This window comes from Populus euphratica, unplaced genomic scaffold, assembly GCF_000495115.2.
Source record: "Populus euphratica unplaced genomic scaffold, PopEup_1.0 scaffold313.1, whole genome shotgun sequence".
Lineage (NCBI taxonomy): Eukaryota > Viridiplantae > Streptophyta > Magnoliopsida > Malpighiales > Salicaceae > Populus > Populus euphratica.
Window position 1 is genome coordinate 172,000 of NW_011500199.1, and position 18,544 is coordinate 190,543.

The 18,544-nt window shown below is 28.9% G+C and overlaps 1 protein-coding gene across 2 annotated transcripts; it reads left to right on the forward strand.

Moving 5' to 3' along the window:
- Positions 1–8,748: 8,748 nt before the first annotated feature.
- LOC105111851 (serine/threonine-protein kinase AFC2) lies at positions 8,749–12,272 on the forward strand. 2 transcript variants are annotated; one of them, XM_011007317.1, is made up of 12 exons: positions 8,749–8,952; positions 9,562–9,751; positions 10,027–10,053; positions 10,149–10,302; positions 10,410–10,458; positions 10,556–10,670; positions 10,934–11,025; positions 11,142–11,325; positions 11,409–11,473; positions 11,558–11,655; positions 11,742–11,844; positions 11,960–12,272. In XM_011007317.1, exons 1-12 carry the CDS (start codon positions 8,866–8,868, stop codon positions 12,104–12,106), a joined length of 1,311 nt encoding a protein of 436 aa, XP_011005619.1. In that variant the 5' UTR covers positions 8,749–8,865; the 3' UTR covers positions 12,107–12,272. The 2 variants fall into 2 exon arrangements, with proteins under 2 accessions (XP_011005619.1, XP_011005620.1); XM_011007318.1 differs by having other exon boundaries at positions 11,169–11,325.
- The last annotated feature ends 6,272 nt before the right edge of the window (positions 12,273–18,544 follow it).

Here is an 18,544-nt window from a genome sequence, read left to right on the forward strand (position 1 = left end):
TGTAAAATATCTCTCTTCAACCTTTATTTGTATTATTTCTTCTAATTAAAATTGATGCTGAATTAAACTTTTTTCATTCAAATTTATGCTGATTTTTTTTTTTCATTTTACCTTGATTATTTACCATAAAAATAATAAAATCATTAGTTTTTTGCCTTAAAAGCAAGGGTTTTCTTTTAAAATTAAATAACACAGAAGAGAAAAGAAACTTTTCAAACTCTTTATTTATTAGTATGAATAGGCTAATAAAAAAAATTCTTTATAAATAAAAAATTATTTTAAAATAAAAATATCCAAGAACAAATCTAAGTTTGGAGTTAAAAGCATATATTTTTTGTTTTTAAAAAGTGTAGTGTATGTTTTAAGAGGGTGATACTTTAAAAAAAACTATCACACCTCACATCCAAACACTTTTATAGCCTATAAGCAACTTCCAAAGCCCACAACAATTGATTCTTGAACTATAAATTCATAACTATGTATAAAATCATTTATATTTATTGTTGCTGCTTTTTATTGAATCAACTATTGTGATAGTAATAACAAAAACGGTTTAATTGTCAAAACAATTATACAAAACAAAAAAAGTATAATTTTTGTGAATTGTTTTTATATAATTTCTTCTATGAGTGCTTATTTTTATTATTTTGTAATTAAATAAAAATATAATATAAAAAGAAAACTTATTAAATCTGATCAAGTCCATGATCTAGATCATAAATTGGATGAGTTAATTCTTGTTAACTCGAGTTATTTCAAAATGATATTATTTTAATATTTTTTTAAAAAAAATTAAAATAATATTATCTTTATTTTTTAAAAAATATCAAATAAAGTTTCTACTAGATTAATTAAGTTGCATGTAAATCTAAAAATTTAATTTAATATTTAACCCCAGTTAGTAGCCATGGTTAAAAAAAATACTATGTCTAACCCGCATGTTAAAATTTAATAACCTTCTCCAATAAGTTTTCCAGGCAGCACACGATCAACCATGCAAATATTATCTATTTGACATAAAAAAACATTAAATATAAAAAAAATTCGCATTTTCTTATAGGTCCCACATTGTTAATGAGGTGAATCGTGTGAATGGGTGCACATTTACTAAAAAAGTAAAGAACATACATTCATAGTTTTGAAAAGAAGGCAATGTTCTAAAAAATTAGGGTTATTTATTTATTTATTAGCACCATTTAAAACAAATACCGGTCAAATAACATAAGTAGAAAAGGTGTATTGAAACAATAAAATTTGATATATGTCACAATTAAAAAAGATGACACCAAACTTGTCATGATTGGAAAATGTGAAATGTGAAAAAATTATTAAATAAGTTGGCATAAATTATAAAGAACGAAAAGAAAAAAAAAAGAAAAAGAAAAGGAAAAAAAAGACTTTGAAGGTATGTCAAAACTCTAATTACAACATCATCAATAACATTAAATTTTTTTTAATAAAATAAATCGAACAACACTAAAAAAAACACTAACATTTACTAAAGTATGTTACACTAGTCATTCAAAAACAAGCAAGCAATTACAATGAGGTGTGAAGAGAGTAGAGAGAAGAAAGAAATAAAAAGACATTTTAGACACATTGAAATTTTGATTATAACACTACTAGTATTATCAAAAAAATATTGACACGACAAATTTATTGCATCAAGAAAGATTATCAACAGTGATTAAAGGAGGCCATACTTGCCACTTAAAGATAAGTTACCAATTACAATAAGGATAAAAGAGAGAAAAAGAAAGAAAGAAAACTTGAAGGCACACTAAAGCTCCAATGATGACAACTCAAGTATTATAAAAAAGATATCGAGGAAATAAATCTAATAACACCAAAAAATATCACCAATAATGACTAGAGTGTGTCACCCTGCCATCAAAAGACAAGGGATTCATTCGTTATCTTTATGTAGCCCACTTTGATCACCATTAGTGACATTTTTTTATGTTGTTGGATTTATATTATTAAGAACTTGTTTATAATACTGATAGTATCATAATTAAAGCTTTAGCATGTCTTCATGATCTTTGTTTTCTTTTATTTTCTCTCTCCTCTCTTTCTAGAGCTTATTTAACAATTTATTTGACATTTCATGTTTTCTAATTTTTTTAATCAAAATATAAATAAGTATAAAAATAAAAAATAATCATGTTAGAAGACTAATAAGTCAAAATACAAGCATGTACAATCGAATGAAAGTAAATTGAAGGGAACAAACTCCTATATTAAACATCTTAACGTAGGTAAAACTAGGTTGATAGCCAATAAACAAGAAGAATAACACATACAAATAAATCAGGGTACCAAAAAGGAGACAAGATCCCTTACTTACAAGACCATACAGGGCCAACAACCACCTAGATTAACCAAGAATTTCACCGAGGCAGCAACATCCTGCAAAAGTCATCAGCTTCAGTGAAGTAACGCAATAGATAATAACTAGGAACAATGACTAGCTATAGTAGTCATTCAACTAGCAAAGATGACAGCTTGCACCAATTACAATATTGAGCAAGCATCCACCAAACAAATCCCAAGCAGTAAGCATCAGCCCAAAGGATCAGTCGATACAAATAACTAGAGGATGAGGTCAACAACAACCTCATTAAACACAAGCATACTACAACAATGACTAGGAGCACTAAAATAGACTCCATTTAGCAAACTTAAAATGTATTAAACTATGCGTTTTCCAATCTTAATATGTATTTAATTGTGCTATTTTATTAAAAAAAAATTTAAGCCATGTTTTTTTACCATAATTATAGACGACACTAATTTTAAAAAATTCAAAATTTATAATATTTTAGACTTTATTTTTACAAAATAAAAATAAATGTCATTAACTTATGAGATTGTATCATATAAAAAATCTAAGATATTCCCATTAGACTAATTCATTCATGGTTGGCCAAAAAAATTGATGATCAAGAAGAAAAGAAGCTAGAAAATTACAGAGAACTATAAAAGCCACGGGTAAATATTGTTTCCCAGTACAGACTCGTACTCATAAGCACTATGGATTTACTATGCCTTTGAGTTTTTTTTTCTCTTTCTTTTTTTTTCTTTTTCTTTATAACTTTTCCATTTAAGAGCTTATTTGGAGGCCAATTTAGCTAAAATTGTTAACAAAGGACATAGTTAAAAGATATAGGACTAAAATGAAACATGTAGAGAAGTTAGATGGTGTTTTCTAATCTTTTTATCGAATGTCCAACTCCGTCCTCATTCTTTACTAATTATAAGAATTAGGTCCATACAATTTTTAAAGTTATAAAAAAAAATAATTTTGGTTAAAAACTTCATTTTTCTTATTTTTTTTAGCTTTTGATTTAAGAAGGAAGAGAGAAAGTTGCTAAATTCCAGAAGTAAAGAGAAAAATATTATTGATATCGATTTTGATCACTAAAACGATTGAACTTTATATAAAAGGTTCCATCTAATGAGGGGAGTTCAATTTACATTTTTTTTTTACCTTGAAAGTATCTAGAAATCTATCTAAGCTTAGAAAGATTTTTGGGTTGCTTTCAGGTTATCGAACCTTTTTTGAATTTTTTTAGCCTATTGATGAATTTATCAAGATGTCAAGATATTTTCTAGGTGTTTTAGGTTTAAAAAGCTTCAATTTTGATTTTTTTGGATATCATATTGGTTGAAATTTGAGTAAAATCAGACGATGTGTCATATGATTTAATCATTTTTAGAAAATGATTGCCTCCCATTTGTAATAAAATAAAGGGCTCAAGCACACAAGCGTTTAGTAAATGGATGAGGCGCATTGGCCTAATATTTTCAATTTTTTTCTATTTTTTAATTGGTGCTTTTTTTATATGTATTTTTTTAAAATAATTTTAAATTTATATTTTAAATTAATACAGCTTCTCTTTATATATATATATATAGCTTCTTTTAAATGGTGATTATGTTTTAGTTATTTTGTATGCATTAAATTTTGAAGAGTTATTCTAATTTCTCTATAATTTTTTTTATGTTTTATATAATTAAAAAATATTTATTTTTGGATAATTAAGTATAAAACTAAAGGGCATGGTTTTTTCACCATGCATGATCTTACTATTCATCATCTCACACATTATTGTTGATGAACTTTGAAAATATTTTATTTTTTTAGTTTGGTCATCAAACTTTTTTTTTCTAGCAATTCAGTCCTAATTGAAGACTAGTTGATTTTGATTTTTTTATGAAAGGATGGGGTTGAAAAAAGAGGGACATAGATGAAAAGGGTGTCCAACATGAATGGTGTGCTATAAGTTTTAAAAAAGATGCGCTTTGGTTCTCGAACTTAAAAAATAACTAAAATTATACAATTTTGGTATAAAATTATACTTTTGTTATTTTTAGTCCATAATTGAGAGAAGAGAGAGAGATATAGATAGAGATGTTGCTACATTTATGTGGTTAAGAGAGAGACATGTCGTTGACATTGATATAGGCTATCAAAATAAATAATATTTGTGTCAAAATGTTCATTTTGATGAGGGAGGTTCATATTAAATATTTTTTTATTTTTAAAGTTCACAAAAAAAAAGATCTGCATTAGATTTGATTTCAAATTTTAGAAGGTTTTTTTAGGCTACAAAGATTTATCATGGTTTTTAAAGTATTTTATAGGTGTTTTGAATTAAAATAGATTAAAAAACAATTTTTTTAGTTAAAAACAAACTTATGTCTTGATTTTACAGCAACTACATTAGCCAAAATTTAGGTAATATCAAATGACATGTTATTTGTCTTAGTAGGCGAAGTGTCATTCACCTCAAGTGTTGTGGTGCAAGCCCTGACAAAATGAGCTAGGCGAGCTAAGTTGGCCTGCCATGTACAGTAATGTCAACTTTTTTTTTTCTAATTGTTTTTTAATTAATGCTTATTTTTATATTTTTTTAAATTAATTATATTTAGATTAATACACTTACTCTCATTTTTTTAGAGAGCCTCTATTAAATGATGGCTATTTGTTTTATTATACATTTGATTTTTAAAGAGATTTTTCTGATTTATCTATATATTTTTTTAATCTTTTGTATTATAAACTATATTTTTAAGAATAATTATGTTAAACCCTGGATAATATTATTTATATTAATAAAAGTCAAAATTACGAAAATAAGAGAAAATGATAAATTAAATTATGATGATATATTTGAGAACCTAAATTAAAATGTTTTGTTCAAATGTTAATACACACGCATGTAAATTTGAATAATATTTTTTATAGAAGTGAATTTCATGAAACTGAAAATACCAACGAGTAACTTAATGAAATTTAATGCAACCTGGGCAAGATTTGGTATTAACATGTATCAAGATTCAGGAAATTTTATCTAAAAATCATAAAAGTTATTGTAGGTGGATATAAAAGACATTTTAAAAAAATTAAAGAAATAATACATGCACTACAGTGTATGTCCGGGAAGAAAACGTTTAGGGACATGGAAGATATTTCTAAAAAAGTTATATATATATATATATAAGCGCAAGTGAGTGTCTGCTATAAGGAAAAAAAAAATAACAAAACTTGCTTTTTAAAAGAGAAAGAAGAGTTCAGCTAGCAGAGGAAAAACAAATTCAAGCAAGGAAAATTTTTCAATTCAAAAGTGTAAAAGCTTTGAATATTGCTTAGTAAAGTGCCCTCACACTTTTAAATAAGATTCTTGATGAATTAATACTTTAAATTAATTAAACTTAGTAAAATGAGGAATTAAGTACTTTAAATTGATTGAACTTTGTGAAATGAGGAATTAAGGTTCATGATAAATTTAAAACAAATTACAATTAATTGTGAAATTGTGTTAAGATTATTGAAGTGAGTATAGAAAGTAAGAAATTATGGTAATTGAAGCAAAATTTTAGGTGTTTTTAGAAAAGTGATTTTTTGAAAAAATAATAAGAAGAATAAAATTTAAGAATTTGAATACGATGATGAGATTGTATAGAAAAAAAATTATATCAATGTTAAAGAGTAAATAGATCATGAAATTGTTTTATGCTTTCCTTTAATTTAAATTTTGGTAAAATAAATTAAATAAATACATATAAAGAATATATATTGTTTTGAATGATAAAATGAATTGTGTTATAATGTGAAAATTGAAAGAATAGAAAGGAAATTTACAAAAAGAAAGAAGGGAATTTTCATGTTTCTCTCTAAATTTTATTTTGAAAAATGAAAGGATAATTGGAAGGACTTTATTTATTTAGTGTGTCAATATGGAAAGTAGAATAATAATTTGATGTACTTGTCATTTCAAGAAAGGCTACCAAACTGACATCACAGCAAAGAACTTTGGCTCGAGCTTTGTCGTCAAGTAATTACACGACGCTTGAATTTAATATTAATTAATATGTATTTTTTTATCTAATTAATTGTGGTTGATATATTAGAAATTATTATGTTGTTTATTTGAGAAAATAAAATATGCGATGTGATGAATTAATTTCTGAATTAATAGAATTAATGTCTTGGTAAAATGATGAATTAATTCCTGAATTAATAGAATTAATGTCTTGGTAAATGGACGTGATAAGGAATTAATTTCCTGGTTAATGAGATTAAAACCCTGGTGATTGGGCAAATCATTAAATTAATTACTGAATTAATGAGTTTAATGTCCTAGTTAATAGGCACGACGAGGAATTAAGTCCCTGATTAATAAGATTAGTACCTCAATGAATGAATAAATTGTTGAACTAATTCCTAATTTAATGGAATTAGTGCCCTAGTACATGGGCGAGATGAAGAATTAATTCCCTAGTTAATGGGATTTGTACCTTAATGAATGAGTGAAACATTTAACTAATTTTTGGACTAATAACAATAAAGCTTGTTAAATAAACTGGTAGAAAAATTAATCATCTATTAGTGAATATAATATTGTGTTAATTGGATAATAGGAATAATTATATTTTGTTGATGTTAAAATAAAAATAAAAACAAAATCATAGATTATTCTAAAATTTAATTGATATATAATACTAGAAGAGTAAGTTAATTTAATGATCTTTGACTAAGTTTTCAAAACAAATGGAAGAAAGAAAAAAAGTAGAAAGAATTTTATGGATAATTTTTCATTTGTCTAATTGAATTATTATATTAAATTTATTTTCATGTATATCCTCTTATTGGACTGAACAATAGATTAGTTTTTTTATATTTTGTAGGATATCATGTTGTAATGAATGAATTTATCATTTTGTTATATAATATAATGCGTCTACAGTTTATCAAAAACTCTTCTGTATAGTATAATTTTAATTATAAATTTCTTCTTTAATTATGAATTTATTTTGATTATAATTTCATTAATGATCCTTTTTTTAAAATTTTTGCATTTTGTAATGTATTTCAATTATAATTTTTAGAATAATTTTTTAGATTGCATTTATGTAAATGTGGGATATTGAATTGTTTAGACATGTGTGAATTTGATTATTGAGAAATTGTGATGTAATAAGAAGAGGATGCCCTATTTAATAGGACGAGTAATAAATTTGTTAATTGGGGATTGTGGAAGAAGAGTCAATAATTTGATATCTAAAAATATAGAAAAAACTCTACCGAATTTTTATTGATTACAGAAAAATATCCCTAATATTAATTGAATTATTATGTCCTTGCTCTTTGTTTTGAATACAAATGTTGGGGTTGTTATAATTTTTTTATTTTTAGATAATATTTCTAATATGTGTAGCTTTGCATAACATTTTTTATTTTATTCAATTAATTTAATATATTTGTTTATTTTTATTACTGTTTCATTGAATAAAAAACCTATATATATAATTTTTCTTAAAAAAATTAAAATATTTGATCTACAGTGAAGTATGAATCATATAGCTGATATTTCTAATTTGTGTAACTTTATATAATATTTTTTTTTATTTTTTTATTTAATTTCATATTTTTTAATTTTTATTATTATTTAATTAAATACAAATTTTATTTTGATAAAAGCATACATAAACCTTTTGATTTGTACTAAAATTTTTTAAACTATATAAGTAAGTTGAAAAAACCTATATATATAATTTTTCTTAAAAAAATTAAAATATTTGATCTACAGTGAAGTATGAATCATATAGCTGATATTTCTAATTTGTGTAACTTTATATAATATTTTTTTTTTTTTTTTTTATTTAATTTCATATTTTTTAATTTTTATTATTATTTAATTAAATACAAATTTTATTTTGATAAAAACATATATATTTAACATAAGCGGGTTAAATGCTTTAATTTATAGAAGTATTTTATTTTTTTTATCTTCATTTATCATTACTATTTTTTAAATACTTATAGTTTTTGATTTATTTAGTTATATAAATGCTTAAGGGTTTAAAAATATACTTATAATCTTTTTTGTATACATAAATACATTAAAAAAACGTTTATATATAATTTTCTCAATAAAAAAATTTGACCCGCAAAATAACGCGGGTCAAATGGAGATGCATTATCCATAACCGTTATGATCAAGTCTTTTGACGTGCGTGTTGTCACGCCTCGACAATTCACATGGTCCGCAAAACAGCTAACTAAACTACGGTTAAATCCTAACTGTAGTCAAACAAACCGAACCGAATCTTGGAATCAACAAAGAGAATAAACCCTAACAAACACTTGTCAGGTTCAAATCCACGGCTAAAACCAACCCACGTTGACGGTCAGATCTCTTCCTAACCGCCTCGCCTCCCATTATGTTCACGTTACTTAAAACTAGGGTTAGCTAGCTAGATTTCTCCTCGCATCAATTAAAAAAAAAAAAAATCCTAATTTCTCCCTTTTTATTTCCTGTCAAGATCGCTAAATCTTTTCTGGATTTCCCTTCGATCATGGAGATGGAACACGTGACCAACATTCCCATAACGCACCTGGATCGACCTAGGAAAAGACCTCGTTTCGGCTGGGACTTGCCTCAGGTATCATCAGCTCTTGTTTTTTTTTCGATTTGTTCTTGACATGAAAGATCTAAAATATTTTATTGTGTTTTGAATTTAGTTCCGGTTCTCTTTGTTTTTCTAAATCTTGACTTTTGATTTTAGATCTGTTTCGATTAGTTCTTATATGTATATGGTTATTCTTTCGCATATCATTGTTTTGTATACGGATTATATTGATGTTGGTTTATAAAATTAATCGAATAGTTTTTTTTTTAAAATTTTTTTTAATTATTTTCCATAAAAATCAAGATGTTAGATTAATATTGTATTTTTATTATTATATTATATATGCTAATAAATATTCTATTTGCAGAAAAATAATTAATTCGATTCAAGATTTTATTTTAATTTAAAAATAATTAGATAAGATATGCTGAAAAGTTGCTGAGGTAATTGAGACCTAAATCTTGTGCTAAACATGAAGATTTCTTCTATTCATAATGTTAGCAATATTATTTGATTCTGTAGTTTTTACTCACAAATGAATTTTGGAAAAGAGAAAGGGGATGCCGAGGGTATATGAAGCTATCAGGTGAAAAATTTTGATTTTATATCTTGAGTGGTACATAAATGGGTGGCTGTGTGTAGGCTCAGGTAGGAAATTTTTGTGGACAAGAGGTTGGGAATGTAGCAAGCTATGCATCTTCAGGAGCAATCTCAGGCCATACTAGTTCTCTGTTTGTTAAAGGAGTGGCTCAAAATGGTTCTCCCCCATGGAGGGAAGATGACAAGGATGGCCATTACATGTTTGCGCTTGGAGATAATTTAACTTCTCGCTGTAATTACACTTTACCATCCATACCTTATAAACAATGAATAGGTTCATATATAAGGTCCTCAAGTTGCAAATCTTTTGCTACTGGGACATTCAAGAATTCTTTCCCAACAATTATGGATTTAATAGTGTATCAGTTAAATTTGACTTTGAATTGTTTGTTGCATTAGAATCCTATTAACGAGTAAAAATAGGACTGAGTTTTTCTTCTGACATGTTAATCGTGATGGTTGCTGACTGAGTTTTTTCCCCTCTTCCTTTTGCTTCTATTGTTGCAGATAAGATACATAACAAAATGGGAGAAGGTATGCCCTGTCACTTATTTGCATTCCTCATAGCTGTGAGGTTTAGTTTTTGTTCATCTGACCTTTTTGATTTATACTGTTTGCTCTATGTATAGGCACCTTTGGTCAGGTTTTGGAATGCTGGGACAGAGAAAGAAAGGAAATGGTTGCCATCAAAATTGTACGTGGCATCAAGAAATATAAGGAGGCAGCCATGATAGAAATTGAAGTGCTGCAACAGCTTGGTAAACATGATAAAGGTGGCAACCGGTGAGTTTTCTTGACCTACTTCTTGCCTGAGTTATTGCCAATGCCAACCATGTGACCTGCTTATTTATGTCTCTTTGTCAATGGTTAAATTGGTTTATTCCTTGCAGTTGTGTGCAAATACGGAACTGGTTTGACTATCGTAACCATATCTGTATTGTAAGTATATATGATTAGTTTCTGATGGAATGATTTCCTCAATTAACAAATAATTTGGGGGTTAAGACTTCTGGGTGAATGTAAATGGTTTTAACAGGTATTTGAGAAGCTTGGACCAAGCTTATACGATTTTCTTCGCAAAAACAATTATCGCTCATTTCCTATTGATCATGTCCGTGAGATTGGCAGACAACTGTTGGAATGTGTAGCATGTGTGTAGTAATTACTTTAGCTAGTCCCTCTTCATGCGTCTTTTATCTTTTTTCTTTCCCTTCTATCTTTTTTTTTAATCAAATGTTAAGTTCTTAGCTACATGAAAATACATAATGAGATTAGCTAATGTGTATGTTTAAGGGAGATTTTTTGTTTTGGTAGTTCTCTTTAGAGCAGGTAGTTGTATTCTTAGGCTAGATTAAGTAAAGAGTAGTCTTGTATTTCATTTACTTATGTTGCTTCTGTACTTAAAATCTTGCAGTTATGCATGACCTTCGTATGATACATACTGATTTGAAGCCTGAGAATATACTCCTAGTTTCTTCTGACTATGTAAAAGTTCCTGATTACAAGGTGATGCTTAGCTTCTTGCCTTGCTATATATGCTGTGCTCTGGCCATGCTTTATGGTTTTCATGTGGCATTTGTTTTAATCGTGTCAACTCATTCTGGATGAATTGGTTTCTTAAGGTTGCTGACATATGTTGCTTTGAGCAGAACTCAACTCGCTCTCCAAAGGACAGTTCCTACTATAAAAGAGTCCCAAAATCAAGTGCCATCAAGGTGATTGATTTTGGTAGCACTACCTATGAGTGTCAAGATCAGAATTACATTGTATCAACACGACATTACCGGGCACCAGAAGTTATTCTTGGTAATTCTTTTGTTATTTGTCCTTTTTTAGAACTTTATTTTTTGTAAGTAATTGGAGATTACAAGTTTCAATTTTCAACTCAGGACTTGGATGGAGTTATCCTTGTGATGTGTGGAGTGTTGGTTGCATCTTAGTGGAGTTGTGCACAGTATGTTTCTCAACTTTGCATTTCTACTTTGCTCCTGTAGCAAAATGCAAATGATTTTGGTACAACTTTGCGTCTGTTGAACAGGGTGAGGCTTTATTTCAAACACACGAAAATTTGGAGCATCTTGCAATGATGGAACGTGTGCTTGGTCCTATGCCACATAATATGCTGAAGAGAGTGGAGTGAGTTATTTATCTTATCTGCTAATTGATATATAATCATATGTTACTATTTCAGCTTTTCTTAACCCTTTCTTGTGCTTTCTCAGTCGACATGCAGAGAAGTATGTTAGAAGGGGTAGATTGGTCTGGCCAGAGGGAGCTGCTTCAAGAGAAAGTATCAAAGCTGTTTTGAAGCTACCTCGACTCCAGGTTTATATTTTTTTGATATGCTTATGTTTCTGTGAGATCAGTTATTGCTGAGGATTTTGTTTTTACTTTGGTTCTCTTCTCACGATCCCTTGTCTGCATGTGTTTTTTGGGTTAGAATCTAGTAATGCAACATGTGGACCACTCAGCCGGAGATCTTATACATCTCTTGCAAGGGTTGCTTAGGTACGATCCCATGGACAGGTTGACAGCTCGAGAAGCTCTCAGACATCCCTTCTTTGCAAAAGATCATCGTAGGATTTGAGGAATGGACTGGCTATTGATTGTCTGCTGAAATTGTTGCTGTAAACAACGGGGGCATAAATCCCAAGATATCTGAATGTGTTTGTAACAAGCTGCTAACCCAACTCCAATAGTGTACGGTATGGAAATCTACTGAGAATGATAAATAGAATGTTGATTTGCAAGCAGCCTCTCTAATTCCTCATTCTAACCTCTTGACTCGAATTTTAAACATTCTTTTTCCAAGTGACAAGAAATCTAGAAATCCCCGAATCCCTGCTTTTTACGGTAGGGATCGTCTTGATTGATCAGAAACTATAACATGGATCCCTGCTTTTTGCGGTAGGAATCGTCTTGATTGATCAGAAACTATAACATCTGTCGAAATTAATTGATTCTGAGTTGGTAACAAAATGAGAGAGGAGCGTTGGTTTGGTCATGTTCAATGTCGTTAAGTGAAGTCATAAGTTGGCGCGAGGAAAGGGTGCAAGAGGGAGACCCAAGCTCCTGAGGATGGAAGTGATTTCAACTGGTATTTGAAATGCTCGGACCAAGCTGATACGATTCCTCTGAAGAATCAAGTTTTGCTCGTTTCCAGCAGCTGGTGTCCTAACCATCGGACTTGGTGAAGAGAATGAACATCTGAAAAATAGAAAGGAAAAAAAAACAATTTGGTCCATGATAAATCAGAAAATGAGGAACACTGGAAATGTGGGAACTCTGCTGTTCATGGTGAACCAGCAGCTGCATCCAATGCTATACAATTCTTATGTCTCAGGTGTAGTTTTTCTTTTGCTTCTTCTGATGTCCTTGTGGAGATGAGGCCACACTGGCAATACAGACAGATGTCGTTGCAGCTGCTAATATTCAAATTTTACGACAATGTAGTGGACAAGATTAGTGTCAATTTTTTCTTCTTCAAGACAACTAAAGATATGTCCAGTGGAATGTCGATAACAGTGTCATATTGCAGTAATCTTATTATTTTTGTGTTATGTATAGTTTGGATAAAAATTAAGGTTCTTGAATTCTAAGATTTCAGCTCTACATGATAGTAAAATAGGTACAGAAAACTTTCTGAAAATCTATAAATTAATAACCTGATTTAAAAAAATAGCATGTTAACCATTTATATTAAGGTTTAAAACCAGCCTAAACAAAAAAAAATAATTAAAATTTAAAATTAACTTGAAAAATAATTAAAACAACAAAACATTTTCTAAACCTAATTTAAAGGTTTTTTTTTTTTGAATCCATGCTAGTAATAGCTTGTCGATTTCCTTATAAAACTGAAACTTAAAAATCAATTTACAAAATCTAAGCTCGATTTAATGAAAACTGAAACTTAAAAAACAATTTACAAAATCTAAGCTCGATTTAATGGTCATATCACAACATGAATTCAAGGTTTGTGTTTGACAACGCAAGAATAGTACTGTGAGGACATCATATCTATGCTAAGTCTTGGAACATGTATGTCATAAAATAAATTATATAAAATCTTGCAACATTATTAAAGTTTCAAATATCCTTCAAGACTAATATAAAAAAAATCATAATCTATAATACTTATTACAATATTAAAATCCAAACTTTAAATAAAACAATTTAATAATAGAGCACTTTAAGATATCAAATCAAGACTAAAATGAAAGTCTCAAGAAAACAAACAAGGTACTCAATAAAGTTAATATACTAATAGAAACAAAAAACTTGAATATAATATTAAAAAGAAGAGGTAAATTCAATCAACTCAGTAAAATAATAACACTTGATATACATCTTAGATATTATAAATTGTATGTCGCGCATGCACGCACACACATACTAAACATATTAACACATGAAAGTGAAATACATGTCAGATTAGATAATAGACAACATATGAAAACCTAAGGTTTCTAGAATAGAGCATAGTGAGATGATTATTCGCACACAGGTTGATGCATCAATTACTAGCTAGGTATACACATATAATATGTAGAAAGACTAATTACTCTATGTTAATATGGAGTTTCTAACAAGTCCAATATCAAAACATAAAAGATATATAATTATCAAAACAATTGAATGTATCGAATAAAATTTAATTCAACATAATGTGAATATATATTTAAAAAACTTACAAGTATGTGATAATAAATCATCATATATAGATATTCAAGAATGTCATCCGTACTCATCATATAACCAACATACATATATTATTTATATTATATGTATATTAAAAATTACTCTACTTACCTGGAAAACTGTTGATGGTTGCTAGGATGAATGTAATATGCATATTAAAAATTACTCTACTTACCTGAAAAACTGTTGATGGTTGCTAGGATGAATGTCAGTAGAACCTATAACAAATACATAAATGACTAAAAAATAACTCATATAAGATAACATAAGAAATTACAACTTTAAGATTAGAGATGAATGTTAGCAAAATCTATAACAAATACATAAATTACTCAAAAATAACTCGTATGAGATAATATAAAAGATTTACAACTCTAAAATTAGAGACTAAAACTTAATAATAAAACCAAAACAAATCCACCTAACCAATCCTAAATTTATCCTAAACTGACTGAACTTAAAAGAACCAATCAAACCCCACTACTTGGTAAATCAGTTGACTGAAATGAACAACCAGTCTACCACTACCACAAGACAACCATTTGACCGACACCAATAAGCCAACTAGTCGACCAGTTGATTGGGATTCTAAATTCCTGATCAACCAATTTTTTAAAACTTTATAGATCATCAAATAACTCAACCTATTCTTTCAACACCAATAACTCATACTTCATATCAAGTGATTTAAACCAAACTAACACCCTAAAACATCAATCAAACATCTTAAATAATCCAAATTCAAAAATCAAGCTGATACATGAAAGAAACATTAAGATCTTACTTGATTTTCCAACTTTCACTAGCCTTTTCAAGAAACAAGAAAAACAACCTCCATACAAAACTTCTAAAAGTTTCCTAAAATCCTTGCACATAACATTTTATAGGTTGTCTGAAGAGGGAGAGAAGGGAAGCTAGTGGAGTAATTTTCTCCATTATCCAACACAATCAAGAGCTTCTTATCTCCATTATCCAACACAATCAAGAGCTTCACTTCAACGTAGCATTTAATTGTTCTAGTGCTCTACATTAGTGGGGCACTCCATACATATATTTTATAATTTTACATTATCCCCACTTTATAAGAACTTTTTTCCTTGAAACTTGACGTAACTTGAATATAAACTTTTAAGAACAAAAATCATACCATTATGATCAAACAAGTATGGATACTTGTTGTGCATTTCCTTATCAAGTTCCTGTATCACTTTTTTATTAGGTTGTCTTCTCCACACAACCTTAAACAATGCAATTTTCTTTGATTGAAGCTTTCTGACTTGTTAATCAATAATTTCCATTGGTTTTACAATTTATGACATATCATTCCTCAACTTAACTAGTTAAACCTTTAAATCATGAAATGGATCTAATAAATACTCATCATCGAAACATGAAACACTGGATGTATGAAAGCAAGCCAAATCTGTATATGAGTACCCCTACTCTTTTCAAAATCTTAAAGGGCCCTAAAAACTTTGGACTAATTTTCATTTCTTTCTAAATCTGAATATTCTTTTAGTTAGAGAGATTTTTTAGAACACATTGTCACCAACTAAAAACTCTAAATTACATCTTCTTTTATTTGTGTAACTCTTTTACTTACCTTAAACTGTTTGAAGCTTATCTCAGATCACCCTAATCTTATCCAAAGTAATCTGTATTAACTCAGGACCTATTAAACTCTTCTCACCAACCTTATACCAATATATAAGTGATCTATACTTCCATTTATACAAAGTCTCATATGGAACAATGTCAATACTCATCTGATAACTATTTTTATAAGTAAACTCTACTAGAGAAAAATACTTGCTCCGTTCAACCCCAAAATAAATCACACAAGCTCTCAACTGATCTTCCAAAATTTATATAGCCCTCTTAGACTATTTATCAATTTAAGAATGAAAAATAGTGCTTAACTAAACCTTAGACCCTGTTGCTCTTTGAAACCTCACCAAAAACTAAGAAGTGAGTCGTGGACCTTTGTCGAACACAATTTAGATCGACACACCATGCAACCTTATAATCTCGTTAACATAGATTTTTGCAAGCTTTGCAAATCCATATGTTACCTTTACTAACAAGAAATGAGTTGAATTGGTTAAACAATCAACTATCACCTAAAATAAATCATAACCCTTTTAACTCCAAGGAAAACTTGACACAAAATCATAGCGATTCTTTCCTATTTCCATTCATGAACCAACAATGATTGCAAAAGCCTTGATGGTATCTCATACTCACCTTTAACCCTTTAGCAGGTTAAGCATTGAGACACAAACTCTACATGTTTTTTTTTCATGCCATTCCACTACTAACACTTTTTCAAGTTTATAAATATATTGTTAGAACTAGGATGTGTAATATAGGTAGTATGACGTGCTTTATTCATCACATCTCTTCTCAAATCATCTGTTTCAGACATATATAGCCTAGAACCAAATCTCAACACACCATCTTATCGATAACAAAACCTAAAGCTTGTCCTAACTCTATCTCATCTTGAATCTTGCATAGCCTTTCATCTTTCATTTAAACCACTTTAATCTGGTCTACTAAGTCTGATCTAGCTTGAAAGTGAACCAATAATGCTTTGGATCCACCAATTTCAAAACTGACAGTCTCATCTAATAATCTGTGTAACTTTTTCAACAAAGGTCTCCTCACCTCTTGAATATGAGTCAAACTACCCATAGACTTTTTACTTAAGGCATCAACAATAACATTTGTCTTGCCTAGGTGATACTAGATCATGCAATTATAATCAATTAATAATTCTATCCATCTTCATTGTCTTAAATTCACATCTTTATGCTGAAAGATATACTAAAGAGTTTTATGATTTGTAAATATCTCACATGTCTTTTCATACAAGTAGGGCCTTTAAATCTTAAAAGAAAACACTACCGCAACCATCTTTAGATCATGTGTGAGGTAATTTTGCTCATGCTTCTTTAACTATCTCGAGGTATAATCAATCATATTATCATTCTACGTTAATACATAACCTAATTCAACCTTGACGCATCATAATACATAGTAAAACCACTAGACCTTGAAGGTACTGTTAAAACTAGAGTTGTAGTCAACCTATCCTTCAACTTTGTAACTCTCTTCTCACTCTTTAGACCACTTAAACTTGATATTCTTATATGTCAACTTAGTCAATAAAGCTGTAATTCATGAAAAGTTCTCTATCCTACTAATTATAATGAACTTTTAATCTCAAATATTAAAATTGGTTTTGACCACTAGTTAACTATCTTTATTTTCTATGGATCAACCTCTAAACATTCCTAGACACCACATGTCTAAAAAATCCAACACTCATCTATCAAAACTCACTCTTCAAGAATTTTTCATATAACTGATGATCTCTTAAAGTTTTGAAGCACCAATTTCAAATACTCTTCATGCCCTTTTTCACTCCTCGAATACACCAATATATCATCTAGGAATATAATGACAAATCTATCAATAAATGGCTTGAAAACCTTATTAATCATGTCTATAAAGACCATTAGTGTATTCATTAACCTAAAAGACAATACTAGGAACTCGTAGTGCCTATAACGAGTCCTAAAAGCAGTTTTAAGAATATCCTCCTTGAAACTCAACTGGTGATATCCTGGTTGTGTATCAATATTTGAGAAACATTAAGCTCCATGTAACTGATAAAAAATGGTCATGAATGTGAGGGGGTGAGTATCTATTCTTAACAATGACCTTGTTAAATTATCTATAATCTATACACATCCTCTTTAACCCATCTTTCTTGTTTACAAACAAAATTGGTGCTCTCTACGAAGACACACTAAGATGTATAGACCTCTTATCCAATAAATCTTGAATATGCTTATTCAACTCCTTCAATCCTATTAGCGTCATCCTATATAGTGCCATCAACATTAGTTTTATTTCCATAACCAAATCAATACAGAAATCTATCTCCCTAGTCCAAGTAAATCATCAGGAAAAATATCAATGAACTCCTGATTAGTACTTAAAAGTGCATTTTTATCATGGTTTTATATCATCATTTTGCACTTGAAGTATCAATAACTCCTTAACCAAAACATGTTTTATAATAATATATCTAATAATATAAGATACCTTTAATTTGTGGTAAATGTCTATTTTTAATGCAGGCCTATAACATAAATGAAAGGATTGATTGATGACTTGAAGAACATAAATTGCAAGGATAAAGAGATGGCCAAACTTAGAAAAGAGATGTCGGTGCAATCCAAACCGGAACACTGTTCGGTAATTGGGTCATATCTAGAGCTATATATCTCAGATTTAGGTCCAATTTATATGGATGGAA